The following is a 26,525-nucleotide window of genomic DNA, read 5'->3' on the forward strand; positions in this document are numbered from 1 at the left end:
TTTCGAAGAGTCAACGGATACACAATAGTTACTTCCGGTTTTGCATACGGAAGTCAAACGTTTGAGTCGGTCAGGTATCAAAAGTGTGACCGACTTGCTAACTTAAACATGAACGTCAACATTCGACCTGCGACCAGAGTGGACTGCAAAGACATATCCAGAATGATAATGGTGAGTGTGACACGTTCATGGTTAATGTGACGGTAATGGCAGTGTATAAAGGCAAATCAAATGCCAGCTGTTAATGTCAACAAGTCGTTCCTAACGAAGCGCTCCAAATTGATTTTGTTATATTTTAGGAGTTGGCGGTTTATGAAAAGATGCCTGATCAAGTGAAAATAACATGTGAAGGTAACGTTAAACCTATCACAACATACTGGATTAAGATCGATTTTATTTACTACAGATCATGGTCAATGATGGGATGTTAAGTCTTACTGTCTTTCCTGGGAAAATACTTATCTGGTGAATTACCTTTTTTTTTTTATTTAAGAACTGGAGCGTGATGGCTTCCACCAGAATCCCTTTTTTGAGTGTCTTGTTGCAGAAGTACCCGAGGAGAATAAAGACGGTAAAATGTTCCCATCCCTGCTAGTGCATTTATTCCTGAAACTTTTATTTTACAGCTTATAATGTACTGTACATAAACAAATGGAGGATGCCTAGGGGGATATATATTGTGGTCATCTACGACTATATATAGTTTAAGCCCTCTTTTATCACTGTACAGTTTCAAACATGTCTGCATGTCATTTCCAGCCTGACATTTACACGTACTATAGGTATTGTTTTCCTGTTTAACCTGCTTTTAATGTCTTCTCATGTCTCGATAGACTTCACAACTGTTGGATTCGCCCTTTACTTTTACATCTACAGTACATGGAAGGGACGGTCGATGCATTTAGAGGATTTATATGTGATGCCACAATTCAGAGGTAAAATGCAGTTTTGTTAGTAAATATTAACCACACTTTCACAAATGGCGGACTTATTACTGTCCTGCAAGGTAAAATGTATCCCATTGGGTTAATTATTGGAGTAGTAAGTTTGTACCTTGTTTCAGGGCCAAAAAAGTACTGGTACATACCTGTATGTTATCAAGCTCTAAATGGACATTGTACCCCAATAGTTTGAGTGTAAATTTGCCTCATTTTTAAAAATTGATTTCTTCAACAGGATTTGGCATTGGAAAAAGTTTACTGAATGCAGTCGCTCAGGTAAGACTCCTTATAAATGAACGAATAACAGCATAACACAATGTCAAGTTAACTTGACAAACCTGGACCATTGGTAAGACTAGCTGGGAAGCTATTTCATATTTATCCTAAAAAATAAGAATCATTATATATTTTATTCGTTTGTGTTATATGGATGAAAATGACATGTGGATTTATTTGACTGCTCTATCTGAAGGACTGTCATGTTTGTGTAGGTGGCCAAAGAGAAGCGGTGTGCGCGTTTGCAGTTGAACGTGTTGGACTGGAATACTGCGTCACGAGACTTCTATGCTGCAAAAGGAGCTCAGGATCTCACTGTTGAGGAAGGAAGGCATTTAGTGCGCTTTGATGGACAAAGCTTAGAAAATTTGGCAAATGAAACTCCAAAGAATTAAAAGGGATTAATAACATACTTTTATCTGTTCTTCTGGTCTTAAACAAAATAAAAAATTCCTGTTAAATAATTTTGTAATGTTTATTTTTGGGAGAAAATATGTATTTTAGATTTTAGACTTTTTATACTACATCAAGCCATAACTATACCACAATAAAATTCTGGAAAGGAGATGGTCCAACTCTTATCAAATCTCCTATAATCCCTGTAACAGACAATAATGCAAAGCAAAGATTTTTAATTATTTATACAAACACATGTAATACCACATCTGTCCCGCAGGGGGCACACTCACCATAATTAACTTGCTGGGATGATCTGCACACGTTTATTTGTTAACCACCTGAATAGAAATCACTGTACGTCCTCAAAATTACTCCAAAATGTTTTATTTGCATATAAAACAATAAAAAAATACAGAAGAATGTGCATAATAACCTTTAAAGCCATCAGCGTGCATTAAAAATATATAACATTTATCCACAAATACACAAAACCTTAAAGGTGCTGTACATGTCTTCGGCTCCAAATTACATTTTTTTTTCCAACCAAAAGAAAGAACACTATCGGTTAGCATATGTTGCCAATAATTGTTTGAAAGAACATTCATTTTCTTTGCCGCTTAATCCAGGTTTAAAACAACAAATTGTACTTTTTCTATGGTTTTCAGCGTTAAATTGCCGGAAAAAATGTCTTTCGGCCCATATAAGGTGATTGGCCACGGCTGCCCACTGCACACGTACATGTCCATAGCGCGTGAAGGCAACAATTTTCAGTCATGCCATTGTTACAAGCTATACATTCAATGACAGCTAATGTTTGGAGCAAATTTTTGTGAAATCGCTATCATTAGCTGACAACAAACACAACTAATGTGTGTACGTGTGTGTTACATGGGGCGCACAAGAAGGCGGGATATAATGCTTGCTGTACATTCGAGTTAGTTCGGGCTCCTCGAGGCAGCCGCTTATCTGTGACATTGAGCAGCTCGCTGGGGTGATCTGCATACACTGATATGTCCTGTATAACACTGGAATAGAATCACTTTACCACTTCAAAATTACTCCAAAATGTTTTTATTTGTATATAAAAAAAGAATAATTACCAAACCATATTTATATTCACTAATAAGGTAACTACAGTGTATTAAACATACTGTTCCAACATTTATCCACTATTACATAAACCCTTAAGTTTATTAGTGACATCTTTTCACTCAGTGATCCTGTTACTGATTTGGTTTTGTCCTGAACATACATGTGATTGTGTATTTCTGAATCGGAGCTCGCACACTGAACTTTGTGTAAAAAAAAAAAATAACACTAATGAAACATGATTTGTATATTTTCCTGTCTTGAAAAACTGCATTCTTTGACTGCAAATATTTACATCCAGTGAGCTTTCTGATGCAGGCTATTCATACCATGTTCACTGCTGTGCTGTTATGATTATATTGATATGTGTGAATAATCATGTGGCGTTTATCTGTAGTTCAAAAATATAAAAAAAGAGATTCAGATTAGGTATGATTACATCTTTGTTTGAAAATCCATCACACATAACTTTGTTCAACTCTCCATCCATTCCAGTAATATGTCACACGTATGCATTCCTTCCATAGTTGCTGTGAGCAGATTGGGATGCCACAGTGGACAGAAGGCGGCCTCGGGACGACGGCTGGTATGGATAAGGCCTACGAGGCCCCAAAAAACTGCGGTTATATGGTTGCCCTCTTTCCCCACTACACTTGAGTAAAATGTTTTATGTGCGGATACGTACATTTTCTCACCAGGCTCTTTAAACCTGCACGCACACATGAGACAGGCACCTCCACAAAGGGCGAGTGTAGCTGAAGACCAGCCGATGTACAAGCCCTCGCCAATTTCATACCTGTGACACAGTAACATTTAAGGTGATTGGTGCATTTCTTGTTATTATTCACAGTTGTCACGCTATGTCTACTTACTTTGTTCCTGGGTAGAATTGGTCAAAGAACTGCTGGGTGATGTTGGCTGCATACCAAGACACAGCGATCATGGTGCAGAGGCCTTGAAAAAAATCACACGCCCACAATATGCTTTTATAAGTTATCATTTTAAATGCAAATAACACACAATTAAAATAAATGTTGCGGATCCCCTCTCAAGAGTTCTAAAGTCATTGCTGTGTGTAATTCTAAAGCGCTAGTCTTAGGGTCACAAGACTGTTTCTAATTCAAAACTGTATTGGCCCGAATATAAGACGTCCCTGAATATAAGGCCATCTCTCTTTTTCAAAACCTGTTTTTGGAAAAAAAAACAAAAAGACTAGATAAAAGGGGGGGGGGGGGGGGGGGGGGGGGGGGGGAAATGACAAAACGGCTAATCATGTTTTCAATATCAGTGACATTTGAAGTGGTAGACTGCAATAAAAACAATATGGTAGTTCTTTCCTGTTGGACAGATATTTAATTTGACTCTGCTTCATTGATCACCTTAAAATTTGCATCATAGCTCCTCCTCCCTCTCCTGTTTAAATGAACAAAAATACAAATATCAGTCATTAAAAAGACAAATTAAAATAGTGAATTTAGTAGTCTACTTTGGTCACTCGGTGTCAGTAAGGTGAGACAAGCACCAGACTTGATTGCCGGATGATTGCCGGAACAACAGGCTTTTATTGTGTTTTTAAATTATCTCACAACAGCCGCAATTATAATAACATAACAACCACAATAATAACACTGGCTACTGTTATGGCCCCGACAAGCTAAAACTCAACTCTGAATGCCCCGCGTCACTTCTTGTCCACCACGGGGAACACATTTACTGGGACACACATGCGCATGAGTTTGATTTATGTCTTAAATGGCATATTTCTATGATTATGTCTGCTAAATTGGGTAATATGAGCATAAAGGTGACTCAGTAAGTATGTAATTTTGTGTCTAGAGGGCTGTGGATTTAGAAAGTTGTAAACAGGTTTTGTATGCCATAACTATGAACATATTTCATTTACAGTATAAAAAACGAATCCTATTACATGGAAATTCACTTATCATGTGCATCTGATCATGTATCATGGAACCAATTAACCGCAATAAACAAGGGGTTACTGTACTGTACTTTCTTTCCTTTTTGGGAAAAAGTACTGTTTTATATTTGGGTCAATATGGTAAAATTGTTGTGGTTTTGGATGTTTGTTTGCTTGACAATTTAATTGAAGCAGCACATTTTCCATGTAACAGCAAACTAAAGGCCCCCCGCCAGTATCTTAAGTGGAAAAATGGCAAAATGGATTTGAGCTGGTATGACAACTTTGCAGATACATACAGTAGTTTCTTGGCAATGTGAGCTAGCCAACCACTGGCCTAGTATACGTCTTACAGCCATACGACTTTGTACAACTTCATGACAAATGAAATGTACCCAAGCAAAACCAAAATCTGAAAGCTTTTTATCTTGGCATTTAAAATATTTCTTTATAAATATACTAATGTTGCCCAGCTAGTCTTCAAATTTGCAAATGCTAACCAATAAATTGAGATTGTTCATTTCTTTTCAAGTTTCACAAGTTCATTGTAGCAACAGTGATGCTGCAGCAGCTGACAAAAGTGATATTCTCATCATTCTCATCTATTTGATTACTTATATTTAGTAATTGTTAATAATTAACATCCATCCATCCATTTTCTATGCCGCTTATCCTCATTAGGGTCGTGGGTATGCTGGAGCCTATCCCAGCTGACTTCGGGCGAGAGGCGGGGTACACCCTGGACTGGTCGCCAGCCACTCGCAGGGCACATATAGACAAACAACCATTCACACTCACATTCATACCTATGGACAATTTAGAGTCGCCAATGAACCTAACATGCATGTTTTTGGAATGTGGGAGGAAACCGGAGTACCCGGAGAAAACCCACGCACACACGGGGAGAACATGCAAACTCCACGAAGAGATGCCCAGCTGAGATTCGAACCCAGATCTTCCCGATCTCCTGACTGTGTGGCCAACATGCAAACCACTTTGCGGCCCTAATAATTAACATGCTGGTAAATGATGACTATATTAAGCGTAAAACCACTCTGACTTACACAGTGTTGGCCTCTTCACACTGCTTTGGCATTTTATAAGAAGAGGCTTGTGTATGAGCAAGTGATGATAACCCTTTGAACTGGTCAGCCATTACCTGATAACTTGTCTTCTGTATACAGAGATTAGACTACCTGACATGTTAGCTTTGCAGGTGTTGTAGGTAATAATCAAATTTGATTCATGGATGCTTTTGAATGAATTAGAATCTGGATGAAACCTCTAACTAAGTATTTTTTGAGTTGAGTTTGTACCTCTGCAAGAGGTTATGCTTTCATCAATGAATGAAGTGGTGAAGGGCGATCCCATTTTCTATGATTGTGCATTATTCCTGACCACAAACTCCAGCCATGTGCTGAAAGTGGCATCTAAGGTGTACATTTTGTTCCAAATTAGGATTGTTTGGTCTGGGCAGAGGTCTCTTACTCTAATGTACCTCCATCCTTGTTTTTACCTTGTAGTAAGAAGAACACTCCTCCAATTGCAGCAATCCTCCCCTTCAGAAGATAGTTTTCTCCTCCTATTTTGGAGCACTGCATTCCCACAAGGGTTCCCACCAGCCCAAATGTCCCGAACACGATGGCAGCGATCATCAGCGCGCGAGAGGCTTGGAGGTACCCTGCACACAAACACAAAGGTACAATCATGTGTTTATTAGCACTATTAAAGAATGCCCATAATCCCCAAGTATTGTATGAGTAGGTAACAGGTGCTGTTGCCAAGATAAATAAATACCACTGTAACATTGCTGATTAACACACAAACAAACACAGCCAATGATACGACTTGGCATATTCTATATAAACATTCCCCCTCGGGACTGTGAGCAGTATCGGCTTTAAGCAGTGTGAATTGAATGATCCTCTCATAATATCAGCATAAGAGCTATTGCTCAACACAATGAGTCACAATGCTTTTCCAGAGTGCGGTACAGTATGTATCATAACAAAGTTGCGGCATAGATTGGAGCCCCCTACAGGCTAACTGGTTGTAAATACTAAAAAAAAAGCATACAGCCTTAACACAAGAGAAAAGAATCATTCTTTTTTCCAACTACTGAGTGAACTTGTCATCTCCTAACTCATGAAAACAATATTATCCTGTATTCACATGGTCGACCGTGTACCACATACAGCTTGTGAGGCCAACAAACAGGCAAGAAACTATTTAAAGTCGTTTTATGAATGTCTATTGTGCTCACTTTACTGTGGTCGTTCTCGCTTATTATCTTTCATCCCATTATATTTTTATACTCCCTGTCTTTTATTACCTGCTGTTTACCAAAGACCATCACCTGTAAAATGTGACCGACTGCTGTGATGCCAGTGGATAACAACCAGAGAAACCACCGACAAGTTTTTTTTTAATGTAAGTTTTAAATGTAAATTGCTATTTGTAGTCAATTGCTGCGGTGTTTCTTTCTACACAACGAATTGTTGCTCGTGCTACTAGGAATGGATCCAACCCCGATAAGAAAGTCAACAACAATTTTCCCTTGACCGGCCACATACCGCTTAGCGCGAGCAAAGATGGGAAATCACGGCAGTTGTGAACTCCCGTTGAGTCGGTGGCGCAGGACATCCAGAGATTCTCGTAGATGGTCGATGTGGTGATCACGTTACCGTCCACAGTGGACACTTTCCAGTATCGATTCGGAAGAGCGATCCCAACCATGAGCCATCCCAGAAAGCCCAGGAAGAAGGCGAAAGCTTCCACTATCGGATCCATAATTCCTTAATTTCTTAAAATTTTGGTCCAGCCTGTGTAGAGGTCTCTGGAAAGAAAGCGGTGACTAGACTATCTTCAAGCACAAACCAGTGGATGTTTGTGTGATAGACTCAGATTTCCCAGCAACCCTTGAGCCAGGATGCGACAGAACCCTACAAATTAATGATTAATTCCCAACAGCATACTTATGATTCCCCCATTATTTCCACATGTCTTTAACCTTTTCAGAGGTCCAAGTGTTTACCCAACCTAAGGGAAGTGAGGTCCAACCTTCACACCTGCTGACTAATGTCTATAGACTCAAAGCTATTTGTCACCTTCTGACAGTCGCTTTGAACACTGTCAATAAATCCCAGTCATTATTGATGGGATTCAAATCCCAGTTTGAGGCTGCCTGAAGGATGATGGAAATGTCTGTGGTCCTCAGGGGTTAGTTAGGGTGCATCATCACACACCCACACATAGATAAGACTGTGCTTTACAAGGGATAGACTTGTCGCTCGCTTGTCATGGCTTAAAATTTCACTCAAGCAGACACTATATTTTTAAAAAGAGTAAGCTATTTTGCAATTATAGTTGGAAAGATATAATGTATTTTATACACTTTGATGATTTGGTGATAATAAGGACTCACAAAACCGCCTTAATGTTAAAAAGTATATATTTTTTTAACCATTGAAAATGAACATATAAAATTGCATGTTTGCCTTTGTTAAGACATTGAGCTGCGATAGAAATGTTAGGGAGGTTAATGTCATATTTCACATGCATTCAGTGATATTAGAATTACATAAAAGTTTTGTTTTCTCTTTCCAATTTATACAATAAACGGAACACATGTAAAATTTCATGGCATCAAATAAATATAAGATTGGAAAAAGAAGATGCTTCTCATATGATAATAATGATTATAATCGTGAACTGTAGTAATTCAATGGACTTTTTCAGTAGTTTTTTATACTGTATGTCATGTGTACACTATACATAGATGTATATAATAAAATAAACATATCCATAAATACTCTCTAACAAGCCCAAAAAGCAAACACTGCAAGAAAAAGAGCATTTTTATGGAGCCGAAGTTGCTGTTTCTTTCATTTATTGCACAGTCTTGCAGTCTTTTTTTTTTCTTATGCCGATTTTACTGTCTATACATGATGTTGAATATTTACAAAAAACTATTCCTTATTTTGAAAAACAAAGTAGTCCTCTATGTGATGTTTAAATGAAAAGAAAATGCAAACTCAGCTATTATAGCTGAATCATCAGAACTGTATCGTGATATGAATATGAATCCTGAGCAATTAGTTCAAGTAATTGTCACCATTTTTACAATACATTTTGATTTGTTTTATAAGAAGAATCTTACTTACCAGGAAGGGCAAAAAGGGATGGAAAGTCGCGGCAGTTATAGATCCCAGTGGAATCACTGGCACAAGACATCCACAGGTTCTCATATATTGTGGAGGTTGTAATTACACTGCCTTCTGTGGTGGATTCTTTCCAATACTGGTCTTGTAGTGATACAAGAATCAGTATCCAGCTAGCAAAACCAAGGAAAAGTGCTGTAATTTCAGTAATATCTCTCATCGTGGAAGAAATCTTCTCCATCTAATCAGCCAAACTGTGAAGACATTGCCTCTGTAAGGACCTCTAATGGCAACTTCTGTATCTGATATACATTTTGGAGTGCACTCTGGGTTTTTTTTTTTTTCTTCTCACGCACTCAAACTAACCTGGACTAATTTGACCATTGATTTGTTGGCTGTAGCTACATTATAAGTTTGCTATTCCCGCCCAAAATTGATGACATTGCACGTGCCTGGCATGTTACCATAGAAATGTAAGCATACATTGAACCCTGTTTGTTCTAGCAGAGGCAGAGATGAGATATTTTAAATATACGAGACTGCTTTACATCATGCAATACCCATAAAATGCATTATGATTCTTTGGCACTGCAGTCAAGCCCAATGGAGACAATTTGTAATGTATAATTCAGACAATTAGGAGAATTCAATATTAGTTTAAAGCAGTGATTCTCAACTGGTGGGTGGGGATCCATACGTGGCTCGCGGTCAGCTTGTCAAAAATGAAATTCACATATGTAATATACAACCTATGTCTGAAAATTGACAAATATTAGCAATGTTCAGTCATCTTCCTCACTGGTATTTATTCATTGGACGTTTATGGGTGAAATATTTGATTTTGCAGACTCATTTTAGTAAAATGTTGATCATTAATTTTAATCCACGCATTATTTGTAAGCATGCAGTTATCATATTCCTCCTCATTTCCTTAATAAACTATCTGAAGGAATTCCTGCAATACTGTAGAACACATGTAATTTTGTGTATTAATGTATGAAAATATGACATTGATGACAGTGATTTTAGAAAACCACTACATTGGCTTGGCTTAAATCAAAGTTGTTCAGGGCTTTAATGGCTTTTAATGAGGTTTGGACCATTTGAGAACCCCTAGTTTAAGCCATTATATTCAAAATGACAAAAACTGGATACGTCTTGTAGGATGAGTCACACAAAGAGAAGGGCGGGGAATTGATATCTTTACATTTTGGTGGGTTATATCACATTATCTTGTCTCCATCCCTTTTGAGCAATTGGTAGCTGTGATTTTAAAGAGGTTATTTCAAGTTGGACAATCAAATAGTAATAAAGAAGACTGAATAGAGGGCAGAGCATACATTGAAACCTGTGTAAAGAGCAGTTGGCGGGTGATTTATAGGCGGCAGAAAGTGCCTATTTTAGCTCAGGTTAAGCATTAACCAGTCGAAAACACAAAAGATTCATTGAATTTCTTGCACCTAGCAAATAATTTTTTTCTACTGGAGCATATAGATTTAACAAGGATGTCTGTTAGCTTATGTTATGTTGACAGAGTACAGTGCTGTCCATGAAACAAAGCTGGCGAAAGGCCACATTATTTTAATTATTTTTAGGATTAAGACATTGAGTTTATATTGATTCAAAAGTTTGTTAAGCAATAATAGAGTTTACAGTTTTCTTTTTAGGCATCATATGGAATATGTGCAAATAGAAGCCGTTATGCGGAGTACGGTAGATGTACAAGAAAAAAAGCTGTAACTGAAACGTGATTCTTTTTTTATGGTTTTAGTCTGTATCTTATCAAAAGTAAATTTTCTGCTGTTGTCAAGTAATCTGCAGGAAAGTTCAAAGTTCTGTCATATACTTAAAGTATTGACCAGACATTCTGGCTTTAAATCATAATCTTTTTTCTGTTAATATTTTATTTCCTTGCCCTTCCCTTAGTCATCTGAAATATGCATTCTCCTGTGTCCGCGTTGACCCCTTCTGCTTAAAGGAGAAGTTGCTTTGAAGCAAACCTCAACGACACAGAACAGATGACCAGAAGGAAAAGCGTGTTTTGGCACTCGGCCTGGAATATACAGGGTACAGTCATTGTAGGTCCGGTATAGTATTTGGACAGCGTCAGATTTTAAAAACATTTAAGATCCCCATGAACATCACCAAAGTCTGACTTCCCTTTAATTCCTGGAGATGCTTTGCCAGGCCCTCACTGGCGGCTTGTTTCTAGTTCCTGCTGCCTTCAGTTGTGTCTTCAGTAGGAGAATTGCCTTGAGATCAGGCCACTGACTTAGTCAGTGAATATTTATGCTTTCAAAAAGTCATAGTCAAAAGTTTGGCGTATCATAAAATCTATAAAGAGATGCCTTCACGAATGTAAATACAATTTAACCTCGGTTAAACAAAAGGTCAGACGAAAACCGAAATGTCCAAAAACTTGAGCAACTTTTTTTCCATAAGAAATAATATAAATCCAATAAATCTGTTCAGACACCCAGAAATATGAACAAAAAAACATTTTTTTAGAGAATAATTACAGTTTTGCCTACAGAAAACAATGTGAAATACATGTACAGTGGTGTGAAAAAGTTTTCGCCCCCTTCCTGATTTTTTTTTTTCCCATATATTTGTCACACTTAAATGTTTCGGATCATCAAACAAATTTAATTATTAGTCAATGACAATACAAATAAACACAAAATGCAGTTTTTAAATGAAACTTTTATTATTAATGGAGAAAAAAATCCAAACGTTTATGACCCTGTGTGAAAAAGTGATTGCCATAACTCAGATTAATTGAGATCTATCAGTCTGGAAAAGGTTATAAAGTCATTTCTAAAGCTTTAGGACTCCAGCAAACCACAATAAGAGCCATTATCCACAAATGGCAAAAACATGGAACGGTGGTGAACCTTCCCAGGAGTGGCCGGCCAACCAAAATGACCCCAAGAGCGCAGTGACGACTCAAAAGACCCCACAACAACATCCAAAGAACTGCAGGCCTCACTTGCCTCAGTTAAGGTAAGTGTTCATGACTCCACCATAACATTAAGGGTCGTCTCAATTTTGCCAGAAAACATCTTGATGATCCCCAAGACCTTTGGGAAAATACTCTGTGGTCTGATGAGACAAAAGTTGAACTTTTTTGAAGGTGTGTGTCCCGCTACATCTGGTGGAAAAGTAACACCGCATTTCAAAATTTTCTATTCCAATCGCAGAAAAGAACATTATACCAACAGTAAAATATGGTGGTGGTAGTGTGATGGTCTGGGGCTGTTTTGCTGCTTCAGGACCTGAAAGACTTGCTGGGATAAATGGAACCATGGTTTCTTCTGTCTACCAAAAAAGGAGAATGTCCGGCCATCTGTTTGTGACCTCTAGCTGAAACCAACTTGGGTTCTGCAGCAGGACGATGACCCAAAACACCAGCAAGTCCACCTCTGAATGGCTGAAGAAAAACAAAATGAAGACTTTGGAGTGGCCTAGTCAAAGTCCTCACCTGAATCCTATGCTTTCTGCTTACATTCAGATAGTAAATGCTCTAAAACCGACAGAAAGGATGGAAAAGATAGATACAAAGTGTCAAATGAATGGTAGTCAATGGGGGGAGAGTACCCAGTGTGCTAAAAAAAAATGTGTGATAGAAAACAACTCAACTTTTTGAAGGCAAGTGGCTCGATCTCAAGTCATTTGAGCTTCATTTTAACTTCCTGCAGACAAAATGGAAAGCAGCAAGACCCACAAGCAAGGAGCAAGTGAAGTTCTGGAAATGTTTTTCATGACAAAAACTGGCCTGTCATTGACCAGAACTGTTTTTTAGTGTTAAAAATAATATTTTTTATTAATCTACAGTAATTTGTCCAAACATTGATGCCCTGAACAAATTTTGGTAAATTTGTAAATGGTACCAGTTTGTGAACCCTCTTGAACTAAAGTTGAAAGTCTGCGCTTGTGTAATACAGTATCTTGGTTGTTTATGATTCAAATCCACCATGAAGGCGCATAAAGGCATAATCATAAACTTTGCCTCAGTGGAAATACTTCTATATACCCTAACTGTTTCATACCCAACATACAGTTTATGTGAGCAGTGGCTCACTGGCCCCTACATTAGGTTCAGACTCAATCTAATAACATCCAAATCAAGAACTGCATTAAAAATTCTTTACAAAGATAATAATGCTATATGTGTGTTTCTCTACAATTATGTTATTACACTCAAATCTTGGTTTTCCTACACATCAGTTTTTGTATGATTCAGTTTTTGTCCAAATTTTTTGCAAAAAAAATCCCTCAGTTTTCGCACAGTCTGTGTTCATACATATTGCACGTAACAAACTGGTACGTTTGCCCTGCACTGTATCTTTCAGCAGAATTAAGTTCCCAAACAAAGAAACTACACTTGGCTGTGGCTCACTGTCTCACTTGAGAGCGACAGCTAAATAACCCACCACGGGGCCAAAGAAAGAGTGCCAGCAATTCGATCTCGCCAGGATGGATGGGATGTCAGCATCAACAATCAGTTCACTTATAATTATTTTGAATTCTTTTCTGCATGTAAAATTATAATTATTCTCTATCAAATGTATTATTTGTTGATATTTTGGGGTGTTTCGAACGAATTGACTAGATTCACATTATTTACTACAGGAAAAATCATACTGTACGTTTCAGTGTTTGTCTGACCTTTTCAAACAAATTAATGACAAAATGTGGAACCTCGGTTCACGTCCGCCCCAGTTAGTGTGTTTTTCGGTTAAATTTACACCAAAATTTTGCCTCGGTTTGTGTACATTTTCCTGTCAGTGTACAATATGCCGCGCGTCTTCTCGTGTTGTTAATACACTGCGTGAGTCCAACTGTGTTCTTAATGTATTTTTATCACAAATGTCCATGTTAGCATCCTTAGCTTGCTAACAAAATGGCAACCAAAACCGGAAGTCAGCTGTCGCCCGCCTATGATGTCATTAGCGACTGACGCTCAAAAATGTTTTTTTTTTTTTATAGTTTTACACGAATAAAACAATTGTAAGTGCATATCAATGATGAATAAAAGGGATAAATGAACATTTAAGGTTACTTTTACCTTCAGTGAAGACTTGAGTCTTGTCAAAGATACGATGTGGCAGCGGGATCAACACCTCCCCCGCTTCAACACCACCTTCTTGAATTCAGTAGTGTTTCTCACCCTTTTTATCAAGATGCTGACACTTGCAATGTTATTTGGCTCCATTTTGGGTTATGGAGGTGAGAAACACTATTTAATTCAAGAAATAACCCATGGCAAAACAGGAAGGCGGTGTTGAAGAGGAAGATGTTGATCTTGCTGCCACATTGTGTTTTGGAAACATAACCTTGAATGTTCATTTATCCCTTTCATTCATCATTTATATGTATTTATATGCATACTGAATTGTTTTCTGCATGTAAAACTATCATTGTACAACTATTAAAGCGTGATTTGTGTTAACATTTTTAGCTTTTTGGAACATGTTAATTGGATTTACATTATTTTTTATAGGAAAAATTGATTTGGTTAGAGTCAGACCTTCTGGGACGAATTAATGACGCTAACCAATGTTTCACTGTACATATATACAGTATATTATAGTGGCAGTGGTGTTGCACCTTACTATAGTGGCATAATAATATTTGGGTTAAAAATCTTTGCAGTCTGCATTGCGTGCTAGGTTCTGATATTGTCTGGTAATTTAAAGTACCGTAACCATCCTTTGTACAACTTTGTGAAATCTCTTTGACATGACTTTGGATTCATACATGACATGCATGCAAAGGAGCACTGTGAGTTCACTCTATGGCAAAACGATATTTAAATAGTGATCCATTTGTATACCTTTGAACAGTCATTATTTGAGTATGTTACAGAGTTTCGGTGAAGTCACAGCTTGAATGGCCGTCTCATAAATCAGTGTGATTAATTGCTGTGACTGCAGCTTTTTATGCCTCCGTCAGGTGTTGTTAAATCTGATTTAAATTACCGCACCACTGATTTTGTATTTGCTGAATTAAATTGCTGAAAATAATATATAATATAGTATACATCACTGTTGTCCACCTGAGACCTGGGTGAAAATACATGGTACAAACTGAAAGTAAAGGATGCACGTTCATGTTGGGCTGGGTCAGTGATTCGACACGTGATTCGACATTCTGTCATGTGTCTGTGCACGCACTCATTTGCAATGAAGGAGCCCACATATTTATGCATTGCGGGATTTTATTAATTGCAGTTCTAGCTATGGTATTTGCATTAAATAAAATCAATTACATTAGTTCCTATGCATTTAGTACACACAAGTTTAGTACACAGCTGCATCATATGTTACATTAAAACTGCAAGTCCTTTCTGCTAAAGAACTATACGTAAATATTGTGTCCATTATTTGATCCATTATTAAAATACACAGTATATACAGCACTATTGTAGTTAAACAGTACTTTACCTAACGCACATGTTATTAGGTACAGCTGCACAATTGTATGAGGTGTTTGAAAAAATCTTCCTTTATTAGTGTATTTGTATTAGTTTATTTATTGTACTGTAGCTAACATATTGCCTTTCTTATGTGGCAAAATAAATAACCAAAATATTACAAACACTGTTTCTCAAAGGAAATTCCGTGAGTAAATTTGTGGTAAATTAGTAAATTAGCCTAACTTACCTTTTAGTGCTACTTTTGGTAAGTTCCCTTTTTAGTTCTTTGGCTGTCATTACCATTTTGCTCTTTGGCTTATTATCTGCAGATGGCCTTGTGAAAGGGTGTATGCACGCACAGAAAAAGCCATCTGTAATAAACACATAAAAATACATATTGGGAGATCAACAGGTTCATCCGTTCCTGCCTTGTTTTTGTTCAGGTTCTGGCCTCTTGTTTTTCCTTTTTTTTGGAATTCCATTGTATAATGTCAGTGTTTTTAGCAATCGTACTTTTTTAATAGTAACTGATCCATGTTTTCGGTTCCTTTTTAATGTTAAAATTTTCCTTAATTTGAATACATTTGCTCTGGAAGTCCCCCCACAACGTGTTCTACTTTAGAGGAGCACACACCCTCCACCTTTGGATTCCACATAATTTGGGTCGAGGTCATTAGGCAGCTTTCCATTCTCAGCCCATATATTCAGCTCTCCGAACACTCCTGTCTCGATCATCTCCTCCTGCCAGGGGATAGGAACGTTGCCTGAGGCGAAGTCGTTGAAGAACTCTGTGTCCTTGTTATCCATGACCACGCCTTTGATTGTGCTGAAGGCGCCCACGTCATCGATATCTTTGGCGTAGACCGCCTTGGGGTCAGGGACGAATGGTGGAGGCAGTATGCCTGTGGTTGATACACGGGAAAGTATTTTTGTATAATTGCATTGATTTGTATTAAAATACCTGTAAAAGGACACTTGATTAGGTACATCTGCATGATATTGACAAGAATTCATTAAGAATATATTTGTTATTCTAGTTTACAATGGTGTATAACTGCACTATATTATACTGAGATGCCAAAAATGTCTCAGTATGATGTACGCGCCCGTTGAAGCGTAGTTGTTGTAGTCCAATAACAAGCGACGTACCCCCCCACTTGGTCAGATTTCCATGATGAAGAACGTGGTTCCACTTAGTCGTTGGGGCCAATTCAGTAAAGAGTTTGGCTTCTCAAAACAATACGCGTTCAAAAGATTAATACATTTGCATCACAAAAATGCCTTCTCGAAACAATCATATCTCATCAAATTTTTGTGATCAATCCTGAAGGGGATGTCATACAACTTCATGTCAGAAAATCTGAACTATCCCTTTAAGTACAATGACTTGAATGAAACACCTTATTACAGTGGAACCTTGTTTTTTTTGGCCCGGCAAACTTTATGATATGTGTCTCCGTTCAACCGTTCCTCCTGCAACCTGTTGAACTAAGGACACTAAGGACAGATGCTACAAGTTCTTTCTCACCTTCTTTGTCAAAGTTGTGGCACTTGCAACATTTTACATTCAAGGATTCCCTGGCCTAAATCTGTCAATAGTGTCCCAACTCTAACAGAACCGCTATCCATTCTTCACTGAGTCTGTGTCACCAATGCGTAGATGCTTTGTTTTATTTTCTGAAGGGGGCCGTGGTTAGCATGTTGGCCACACAGTCAGGAGACCAGGAATACCTGAAGACTCGACTAGTTTGTTAGGTGCATTGTTTGGCTGTGAGATAACCGAGCCAGCGTACAATAACCAAGACACATTTGTGACAATAATTTTCGTCGAAAACCGAGGTTCAACTGTATTCATACTTTGGTGACATTATTTTTTTATATAAAGTAAAAGGGGCAAAATATTAGAACAACCTCTCAGTATGAGGCAGAAATAATTATAGTTAACTTATACCTCTGACACTGTCAATCAAAATGTAATTATCTTTGTAAAGACATTTTTTATTGAAAGATTTGTGCTGGATCTCATTTGAATGTGGAAGTATAACTACTCTAATGGCCACTGAGTTCATATGTTGTGTGCCTGCCGAATCTGGTAGCTGAACTTAATCAATTTATTATCTTCACAGATAAGGCAAATACTGACGTTTCATGCAAACAACTCCTGTTTTATCTCTATGTTTATTGTACTTTATGGTGTTGATAATTTTGTGTCAGAACGCACCAGCTTCCAGACGGCCCCAGTTGATGTCTTTGAAGAAAGGATGTTTTTTTAGTTCTGCGCACTCGTTATTCTTGAACCCAAGGCGTTTCCCAGGGTCCTTTTCCATCAAGCCTTCACAAATATCTTTGCATTCTTTGCTAAAGCTGGGTGTATACGGAGCCGGATCATTCAAGATTCTGCGAGTCACCTCGTCATTCTCTACCTGAAAAAAAAAACACAAAAAACAGTTGGTGAATAAGTCATTTGATGACATTTCTTCATGCAAAAGATACTTATGTTTCTCTTTTCTACCGTCTCTCCTCGTCCTCTGAAGGGCCCTTTGGCGGCAATCATCTCAAACAGAGTAACTCCCAAAGTAAAATAATCTACTGTGTAATCATATTCTTTCTTCTGGAGCAGCTCTGGAGCCATGAAACCTTCATTCAATGACAAAATACAGTAAATACACATTTAAAAGTCAGTATATTTTTGGAACATTTTAGGAGTCAGTCCTTTTCAAGATTTCCCACTTACCTGGAGTTCCTGCATAGCCAGTAGTTTTGTCTTTTCCTGGTGGAAGTTCAACAGCCAAGCCCAAATCTGACAGGCGGACATGTCCTACAAAGTGATGAGATACATGGTTACAATGGATGTTGAACAGGCTACAAGGTATTCTCCAAAGTGGCTAATAAGAAAAGTTGCTCATTGAGACATCTCGCTTATGAGTGCAAAAGCAGAATTTTGTGTGCGTGTGTCCTCTCTTACACAGAGACCCCACAAAATAGTCGTGACAGAAGATCCAACATTTATCCACCTTTGCCTTTTACCACAGAGCGCAGCAAAGCGGAATATTGCCATAACTGTACCCGTTTTTACACAGCATCTCACAGATTATTACAAGTGTGACATATAAAATACTTCTGGGACAATATCAAATGCTTACAACACAAAGGGAAAAGGGAGTGTCAAGTGTCCCAGCGTTATTGACACACACAGGTTCTGTCCTGCCTCTGTTACAGCTCTGATACTACAGTTGTGGTTGGAGGTTTACATACACATCATCAGCCTGAATGTTATATTTATGTGGGGCACTTTGAACTGTTCTTTTTCCAGGGTGGAATGAACACAAGTCGGTTGTGTCACCTCACGTGTGGTCACCGTTGGAATAGGCTCTTGCGCACACGTTGGTGATGTATGTTTCACCCGAGCGTCTCGGATCTGATCCACGTTTCGTTTCCAAAGGTTGTCTCCCACTGCCACTGTATGCTTCAGGGGCCCCTCTACGGTGGAGAAAGTAGCCTGCTGCCACCTATCAGTCCGGCAGTCACGTAAAAGAACTGACTGGCCCACAATGAAATGCCGTGTCGTCTTGACATTCACGTGTCTTAATTGGTTTCTCCACATCACGTCTCTCATTTGGCTTGAGAAGATCCTTCTGGGACCTTAGGTTCCTCTGGAGAAACATCATCGCCAGAGTCCTGTTCGTGGCTGCATGTATGGCATTACGGTAAGCAAGGAGGAAATTGTCTATTTTGTGTTGTAATGTTCAGTTTTCATTGTCCATCGCCTTGATGCCTTTTTGAATCTTTCGGCCGAGCCGTTGGTGGCCGGGTGGTAGGGGGCAGAAACCTATGGAATTCTTCTGAGACAAACTGTCTTCCATTATCGGCACAGATCTGCTCTGGTGCCCCATTCCTGGCAAACATGGTCCTTTGAACTGCAATGGTCCTTTCTGACGTGGTTGTTTTCATTCTGATTACTTCTGTCCATTTGGAATGAGCATCAACTGCTATCAAAAACACTGAGTCCATGACTGGTCCAGCAAAGTCGATATTCACGCGTTGCCATGGCGACGATGCCCCTCTCCCATGGATACAAAGGTGTTTGTGTTGGCACATTCTGGACGCTTTGACATCCAGAACAACGTTTGGTCAAATCCTCAATCTCCTTGTCAATGCCTGGCCACCACCCATAGGTACGAGCTACTCCTTTCATCTTCACCGTGCCCAGGCGACCCTCATGTAGCTCTTCCAGAGCTCTCTTGCGCACTTTTGTAGGGATTACAGTTCGTGATCCACACATTAGTGTGCCCATGCACACTGACAGTTGCTCCTTCTTGGAAACAGTGCATCATCCTGTTTAGACCATCATTTGACTGTGATGTCATATACTTCTGACAGAACAGGGTCCCTGTGCATTTCTCTCTCTCCTAGGTTGCCAGTCACAGGTAACTGTTCAATTATCGTGGAAACACAGCTGCTGAATCCAGTTTCACCATTGCACCTGATATTGGTCGTGGTAAGTGTGACAACCCATCTGCATTGCCATGCTGCTTGGTTCCCTTGTTCTCAATGTCCTACATGTGGCCTCCCAAGAAAAGAGCCCACCTCTGCATGGACACAAGTGGCTTATTGTCAGTCAATAGGGTAAACCTTTGTCCATACAAGTAATGATGCAATTCTTGGACGCCCCACACAAGACTTAGGGCATAGATGCGTTCCGCTTCTTTCAAGGTTCTAGATGCAAATGCTATTGGCCTTTCAGAGCCACCTGGGAACTTGTGTGATAACACAGCTCCCATTCCATGAGGGGAGGCATCACAAGCCAGGATCAATGATAAGACGGGGGCAAGTACTTTTTGTGATGTTAAGAGCCTCTTAGTTTCTTGGAATGCTGCCTTGCAGCTCACAGTCCAAGTCCATGATGTCCCTGCTTGTGGCAATGCATTTAGAGGGTGTAGAACAGTAGACAGACTAGGCAGGAACTTGTGGTAGAAGTTCACCAATCCAAGGTATGCTCTCAATTGGGACACAGTTTCTGGGTGTGGTGCCTTTACCACTGCTTCAATCTTGTCCTGGACCATGTGTAAGCCATCTTTATTAATCACATGTCCACAGTATGAAATCTCCTCCTTGAAGAACTCACACTTCTCGCGATTGGCTCTAAATCCACACTCTTGTAATCTGGTAAGCACTTGTTCCAGATTAGCCAGATGTTCATAATATGACATTGAACCTTCAGAAATCCATCCAATCCATTTTCTATGCCGCTTATCCTCATTAGGGTCGCGGGGGTATGCTGGAGCCTATCTCGGCTGACTTCGGCCAATGTGCCAATCGCAGGGCACATATAGACAAACAACAATTCACACTCACATTCATACTTATGGACAATTTACAGTCGCCAATTAACCTAACGTGCATGTTTTTCGAATGTGGGAAGAAACCGAAGTACCCGAAGAAAAGCCACGCACGGGGAGAACATGCAAACTCCACACAGATATGCCCAATAGGAGATTTGAACCCAGGCCCCGGTCTCCTGACTGTGTGGCCAACATGCTAACCACAGCCCCCTTCAGAAAATAAAACAAATATTTTCAACTAAGTCACTGAAATGCAGATAAATTCCGACAGCTCACGAGGAGATGAACGGTTCCAGAGGAACAGGATGAAATAGCTTATTTGCCGATATAAGATCAAAATGCTCCCACACGGTGGCAATCTTTCTTTTCTTTCAGTCTCCATGTTACACTGATTTAAATGGAAGAATTATGCTTCAAAAGATTTGTTCTTATTGCAGAGACATTGGACCCTGATGACCGAAGTCAGAATCGCTTCCTTATAAACACAGTTTGGCACCTCAATGACAGGTGAAACAGCAACTGTATCCATTACGTGACTTTCTCTTAAAGCGATACGCGCACCGTCACGGGACTTCGTTCTTTGAGCTCGACACATGTGCCAAAGCATCGATGGTCCCGGACCCATCACTACTGTATACGTTTATCCACAGTGTCCCAAACATGCTTAATGTGACATATCCGTGGGTGTGCTGGCCATGCAAGAACTGGGATGTTTTCAGCTCCCAGGAATTATGGACAGATCCTTGCAACATGGCGCCAACATGAGGTGATTGTTGTGGATGAATGGCACAACAATGGGCCTCAGGATCTTGTCACGGTACCTCGGTGCATTCAAAATACCATCAATAAAATGCACCTGTGTTTGTTGTCCATAACGCCTGCCCATACCATTACCCCACCGCCACCATGTGCCACTCGATACACAACACAGGTACATTTTAGTGATGAATTTTGAATGCACACAGATATGGCAAATGGTGGTCACATTAGGCATGTACTGGTTTTTCAGGGGGTCTGTGCAGACATACTGTATTAGCACAAACCAGGAGGTAAGAGTTCACCTGCATCATCCAGCAGTATATTCTCTGGCTTCAGGTCTCTGTAGATGATCCTGTGCTGGTGAAGGTGCTCCAGTCCACAGATTACCTGCGCTGTGTAAAAACACGCTCTCTTCTCATTGAAACCAGGGTTTTTTTCATCCACATTGTACATATGAAACCTGTGGCAGGATGGAGGAAATCAACGAAATGAAGATTGGTCCAAAGCATACCTGTTAATATTTGTATTTGAAAATAAGAGACAATGTGTGGAAAATAAGGGAAATTCTGTCTGGTCTTTCCACCCTGCTGGTGTGAAGGCCCAACTGCCTACTGCCGTGATTATTTTACTTTGAAGTCCTACTTTACTGGCTACAGGATGTGTTAGGCCAATATTGCCCAACTTTTACTGAGCGAAACGGGAGATGGTTAAAATACGGGAAACTGCCGGTATTAAAACAGGAAGGCGCTGGAAGAGAAGGGCAAAGATGGTATATTCCCAGGAAAAACAAGAGGGTTTATATGTATGGTCCAAAGATGTCTTTAGCCTCTTAAAGACTCTTACTGTCTGACTTAAAGCATGACGTAGCAGGCAGCCTAGTGTGTATGTTAGCTTTAAGGTTTATCTATACTTTAGTTAATTAGTGGAGAAGAGGGGTTAGTAGTGGAACTTGTGTTAACTACAGAAACCAATATGCAATCTACAATATCTTCATCATTTTATGTGTGTGTGTGTGTGTGTGTGAAGGTGTAGTCAGTGTTTGCATAGAGCACCTGAGATCGCCGCCATTCATGATGGTCATAACTAGGCAGAGGTCAGTCTTGGTCTGGAAGGCATAGGCCAGCGTCACAATAAAGCGACTGTGGACTTTGGCAAGGATGCGCTTCTCCACAATTGCACCCTGAAAATGGGTAAGGACAGGATTAGTACGGGAAAATCAGCGATTGACATTTTCATGATCTGTCAATGCCCACTACCTACCAACAGGCATTTTATTAGACATTTTGGTTGGATAGTTGTTCACATAAATGACTAGTCCGACTTTTTCCTCTTAGTCAGCCTAGATAGGCTCAAGGTCTTGCTGAGACCCTGAACATGATAAACGCTATATAAAATGGATCTTTGGAGGACTTTGTTGACATAAATGGTTTGACGTATCTACCGCTATTAATAGGCAGCTGACTTGGAAGTAGAATTCTTTTTTTGCGGTGTTGCTGATGTATTGACCTAGAAAACGACATGTTCATTATCCAATGCAATTAGAAGCGACAAGCTGGGGTGTGCTGAGCTTCTTTGCGGGGTCTTTAAGAGAATCACAAGCTTCTTTGTGCTGAGCCGTCATAGTAAAAATTAAACCTCTACAGTCCTTTGAATCTACTTTCTTATGTCCTGTTTAGTGTTTATCTTAATGAGCTTATGGTGTACGCCAGAACTTTACCTCGTAGCCTTTGCGTTTTTTCAGCCTCTTTTTATCCAGCTTTTTATTGGCGTACATTTTACCCGTCGCCTTAGCCTGACAGGCATACACTTCTCCGAAGCCACCTTTGCCAAGGACCCTGAAGTCCATGAACCAGTCCTCGTCAACAGGCTGGCCCTCCAACCACTTGAACTGAACAAAACGCAGGAAGTACATGCTCTGCTTGAAGCTGTCCAAGGCCTTCTTCTCCAGGTGGTTTAGGAGCTGTTTCTCACTTTCTTTAAACAAGTCCCCATGGACATTTTTGAAGTCCTCCTTCACTCTGGCAACGGCCTTCTCTTCTAAGAAGCTGCAGAAATTCTTTGATTTTGACTCGTAGTATTTATTGACAATCTTTTGGGCCTTTTGAGCTCTGTCCTTTTCTTGGCATATGACATAGTCTTCGATGTCCTTCCACAGCTCGCCAGCAGTCGTGTAGGTGGCTTCGCTCTCCAGAAACTGTTGGAAGAGGCGCTTGCCGATGGGCTGTTTGACGCATATGCTGTCAAAGGTGGTGCCTACTGACACTTTCATGTGTTCACAATCTCTGATGTGTGGGAGTTTCAGCCTGGCTCGCATCTTCTTGTCGCGCAAGGTGGCGGCGGCTGCACCATCGACACTTCCTCGGGCCGACACGTAGGCCGAGTTGGCCACCACTGTCTCCAAACCACCGATGTCCATGCTCACAACTTTTGTCTGCAACAAATAATCAAGACCAGATGAAGACATGTGCACAGTGATATTTGTACTACTGCTGCGCTTTGTATGACATTTACAAATCCCACTTGTCTTTTAAGGATGACTAAAGGGACTCGTCCACCTAATCTCATTCTTCTGGGAGCTCCAATTGTCTCTTTCAGTTGGTTTTGGAACTGTGAACTTAGAACGAGAACATATAATCATGCTATTTCCTGAGTGTTTATATTTAATGGTGAAATGCCTTTACTCTTTCTTGATCCTGTTCTTGTTCTTTGTGGCTTTTTCTTCTGCTTGGACATTTAAGTAGTTATACTCAACTGGGGAGTCAGGACCCAAATGGGGGTCACGGACCCATTCTGGTTTGGTAAAGAACAACTTATCAAAAATTGCACTATAACACTGAATATACAACCAATGTCTGACATGTTTTTTCTATTTTGAAGTAAAATATAAATCATCCTCCTTGGATACTGAACTCAATGCACAGATAGAAAATACATCTAATTTTGTGAGTGGTCTTTTACTGTGTCGAGCGTAAGGCACGTGCAATAATACTGTCGAATCAGCATGTTGGTGTGCCACATCTGTGAGGTGGATGGATTATCTCGGCAAAGGAGAAGTCCTCATTAACAGAGATTTGTGAACAGCATTTGGAAGAAATATGCCTTTTGTTCATATAGAATAAGTTTGAGGTCTTTGAGTTCAGCTCATGAAAGAGAGTAGAGTACAGCAAAGACAAAAACAAAAGCAAAAACAATAAGTGTCGCGTTTATATTATTGTGGCGTGTATAAACCTATTGTGGCCAGTGAATGCACTGCATGCGATCTGCCGTTTCAAAGTAAGGTGAACATAAGAGAAATGACAGGAACATGAACTATTATTGACGATTATTATTATTAATGAACTATTATGTTATGCTGCACCCTGCTGTTCAAACACTACAAGTTGCACATACAGTGTCACCTTTTATTTTTGCCGCTGCTGCACACTCTTTATGAAATTACACTTTCATGCCTTATACTAACTGGAAAATCTATATTAAACATACTTGTAAATATTATACCTTACAGCAAGAGGAAAATAGGACAGGAAAAGTGGACTGCCAAGTTAGGACTTCCGTGGTTTAAACATCTTGACCTGGCACACATGCCATAGCAAGTGATACTTCACGATTTGCATAATCCCCGATTTTGCATAATCCAATTAAGACTGACTGTTGATACCTGTGATTTACAGATGACTGACCTAAATGGTAATTAACCTACATTTGGGGATTTGCTGGCAAACATTGTATTATACATTAAGTTAATTTTTAGAATAATTTGGAAAAAAATATATATTTTACTATATGATAAAAAGAAGTAATAGTGTTCATTGTTTATTTAAACTATTACAATGAGACACTTAAGTAATACACTTACAGTAACTGAATACAAAATCATGCAATTATTCTCTTAAACTGCTTATTGTTTACCAAAGCGCATCTTTCATCTTTCAGCAATTAAATGAAATAAGAATATTGATTCATGTTGAGTAATACTCACCTTAATTTGAGTCAAACGATGACTTGTGGGCAATAAATTAAATCCACCCAGGAGACATCCAGTTTATTATTTTTCTTTGTGTTGCTCATTGTCCTTCCATCCACCACAACAAGCAGAAATGGTCTTGGACCGCTCTAAATTCTGGACGCTCTCCCCTTTCTCCTCTTGCAGTGCAGTGAAAGGAAGAAGCACCAGGCAGAGCTTTACTGTGCAACTGAAATCCTCCCATGGTGCTTCATTTGCAGACCAGGATTAAACAAGGAGCAACTTGACAGAAGCTATTCGTGTGACGGGCCCAAGGAGTCTTAAGTTATTAGAAGTCATTGACTCAGCGTGTGGGCATCATTTAATAAGCATTCAAAGCAAACACTTACTGCAAAGCAGATTTGTATTCATTCTGACAAAGGGCACATTCTTTACCAGAGTGGACTAGAGATACTTTGGAATTCATATATTATGGTTTATGGGTGAAATACTGCAGACAGTATTTTGATAATACATGAACTAAATTCATTCATTCATTTATTAACAAAGGTTCAAAAGCGTCACTTGAAACAAAAATGCTTACCCTGTAGTGTCCAACAAGATGGTCCCCATTTAAAAAACCTAAACACAAATCCTATTAAAACGTTTAAAGGTGAGCCAGATTCTATATTGGAGTGTAATCCAGCTCAGAGGTAAAGACCAAACCCACCTACTGTACCTAGATCGGGATGCTGTGTGTCGTTCATTGACAAAATTAATATCTCTAATCATGTCATGTATCGGTGTTTTCACTCACTGGCCACAATGTAATGATGTCGAACAATATTTAGTGTAGCTTACAGTGATGTCATATTTCACTGCGGCATATCAAGAGGTGCATGCAATGCTTTGGTTAACCGATTTAGTCAGAAAAAAATGAAATGAGACGAAAATGTAAGACGCAGAGCAGTTCCACACAACTGCCAACTACGACCACATTAAAAAGAATGTACTGCACGCATGAGCAAACAGGCCATTTATATCTTAGTTAAAGGCACAATTAGAAGATGGAGCGCTCTTATTGGTCGGTGTGTGTGCGTGTGTGCCAAATAAAGCACCCAGTGAGTGTGCTTTATTTGATTGTGCCAGAAACGCAGAGAGGCGTGTGGTTTAATTAATGCTGTGCGAGGTAAAAAAAAAAAAAAATCCTATTATGTGTCACAGGCACTGTTTGTTGACAAATTGCCAAGTCTTCTGAATCAGCTGAGCAGTAAGTGATT

The 26,525-nt window shown here is 39.4% G+C and overlaps 3 protein-coding genes across 4 annotated transcripts; 1 reads left to right on the forward strand and 2 right to left on the reverse strand.

The window, feature by feature from the left end:
* The first annotated feature begins 23 nt into the window (after window positions 1–23).
* On the forward strand, window positions 24–3,638 carry LOC129169453 (thialysine N-epsilon-acetyltransferase-like). 2 transcript variants are annotated; one of them, XR_008566433.1, is made up of 7 exons: window positions 24–171; window positions 300–351; window positions 494–571; window positions 834–935; window positions 1,177–1,217; window positions 1,433–3,291; window positions 3,404–3,638. XR_008566433.1 is itself a non-coding variant. In XM_054755871.1 (6 exons), the coding sequence occupies exons 1-6, from the start codon at window positions 109–111 to the stop codon at window positions 1,610–1,612; spliced, it is 516 nt and encodes a 171-aa protein (XP_054611846.1). In that variant the 5' UTR covers window positions 24–108; the 3' UTR covers window positions 1,613–3,523. The 2 variants fall into 2 exon arrangements, 1 of the variants encoding a protein (XP_054611846.1); XM_054755871.1 differs by having other exon boundaries at window positions 1,433–3,523.
* On the reverse strand, window positions 3,086–7,413 carry LOC129169451 (claudin-15-like). Its single transcript, XM_054755868.1, has 5 exons — window positions 7,197–7,413; window positions 6,140–6,304; window positions 3,578–3,659; window positions 3,391–3,501; window positions 3,086–3,304 (listed from the first exon to the last, which is right to left on the reverse strand). Exons 1-5 carry the CDS (start codon window positions 7,411–7,413, stop codon window positions 3,208–3,210), a joined length of 672 nt encoding a protein of 223 aa, XP_054611843.1. The 3' UTR covers window positions 3,086–3,207.
* A 4,108-nt stretch (window positions 7,414–11,521) lies between these two features.
* On the reverse strand, window positions 11,522–25,495 carry grk1b (G protein-coupled receptor kinase 1 b). The gene is made up of 8 exons (XM_054755875.1): window positions 25,282–25,495; window positions 23,020–23,733; window positions 22,355–22,482; window positions 21,605–21,762; window positions 17,936–18,019; window positions 17,714–17,838; window positions 17,423–17,624; window positions 11,522–16,103 (listed from the first exon to the last, which is right to left on the reverse strand). Exons 2-8 carry the CDS (start codon window positions 23,716–23,718, stop codon window positions 15,820–15,822), a joined length of 1,680 nt encoding a protein of 559 aa, XP_054611850.1. The 5' UTR covers window positions 23,719–23,733; window positions 25,282–25,495; the 3' UTR covers window positions 11,522–15,819.
* Window positions 25,496–26,525: the final 1,030 nt, after the last annotated feature.

The sequence above is a fragment of the Dunckerocampus dactyliophorus genome, chromosome 16, assembly GCF_027744805.1.
Source record: "Dunckerocampus dactyliophorus isolate RoL2022-P2 chromosome 16, RoL_Ddac_1.1, whole genome shotgun sequence".
NCBI classification, from domain to species: domain Eukaryota; kingdom Metazoa; phylum Chordata; class Actinopteri; order Syngnathiformes; family Syngnathidae; genus Dunckerocampus; species Dunckerocampus dactyliophorus.

What these genes read in the sequence shown, in the direction of transcription:
- grk1b (XM_054755875.1), bottom strand. Translation starts at nt 23,718, where the DNA reads ATGGACATCGGTGGTTTGGAGACAGTGGTGGCCAACTCGGCCTACGTG. An exon ending in AAAAACGCAAAGGCTACGAG is followed by an intron (nt 22,483 to 23,019) that starts GTAAAGTTCTGG and finishes ACCCATTTTCAG; the next exon opens with GGTGCAATTGTGGAGAAGCG. An exon ending in TGGCTATGCAGGAACTCCAG is followed by an intron (nt 17,839 to 17,935) that starts GTAAGTGGGAAA and finishes CATTGAATGAAG; the next exon opens with GTTTCATGGCTCCAGAGCTG.
- LOC129169453 (XM_054755871.1), top strand. Translation starts at nt 109, where the DNA reads ATGAACGTCAACATTCGACCTGCGACCAGAGTGGACTGCAAAGACATA. An exon ending in TGTGATGCCACAATTCAGAG is followed by an intron (nt 936 to 1,176) that starts GTAAAATGCAGT and finishes TTTCTTCAACAG; the next exon opens with GATTTGGCATTGGAAAAAGT. An exon ending in TACTGAATGCAGTCGCTCAG is followed by an intron (nt 1,218 to 1,432) that starts GTAAGACTCCTT and finishes ATGTTTGTGTAG; the next exon opens with GTGGCCAAAGAGAAGCGGTG.
- LOC129169451 (XM_054755868.1), bottom strand. Translation starts at nt 7,413, where the DNA reads ATGGATCCGATAGTGGAAGCTTTCGCCTTCTTCCTGGGCTTTCTGGGA. An exon ending in AGTGTTCTTCTTACTACAAG is followed by an intron (nt 3,660 to 6,139) that starts GTAAAAACAAGG and finishes ATTTTTTTCAAG; the next exon opens with GCCTCTGCACCATGATCGCT. An exon ending in CAATTCTACCCAGGAACAAA is followed by an intron (nt 3,502 to 3,577) that starts GTAAGTAGACAT and finishes ACTGTGTCACAG; the next exon opens with GTATGAAATTGGCGAGGGCT.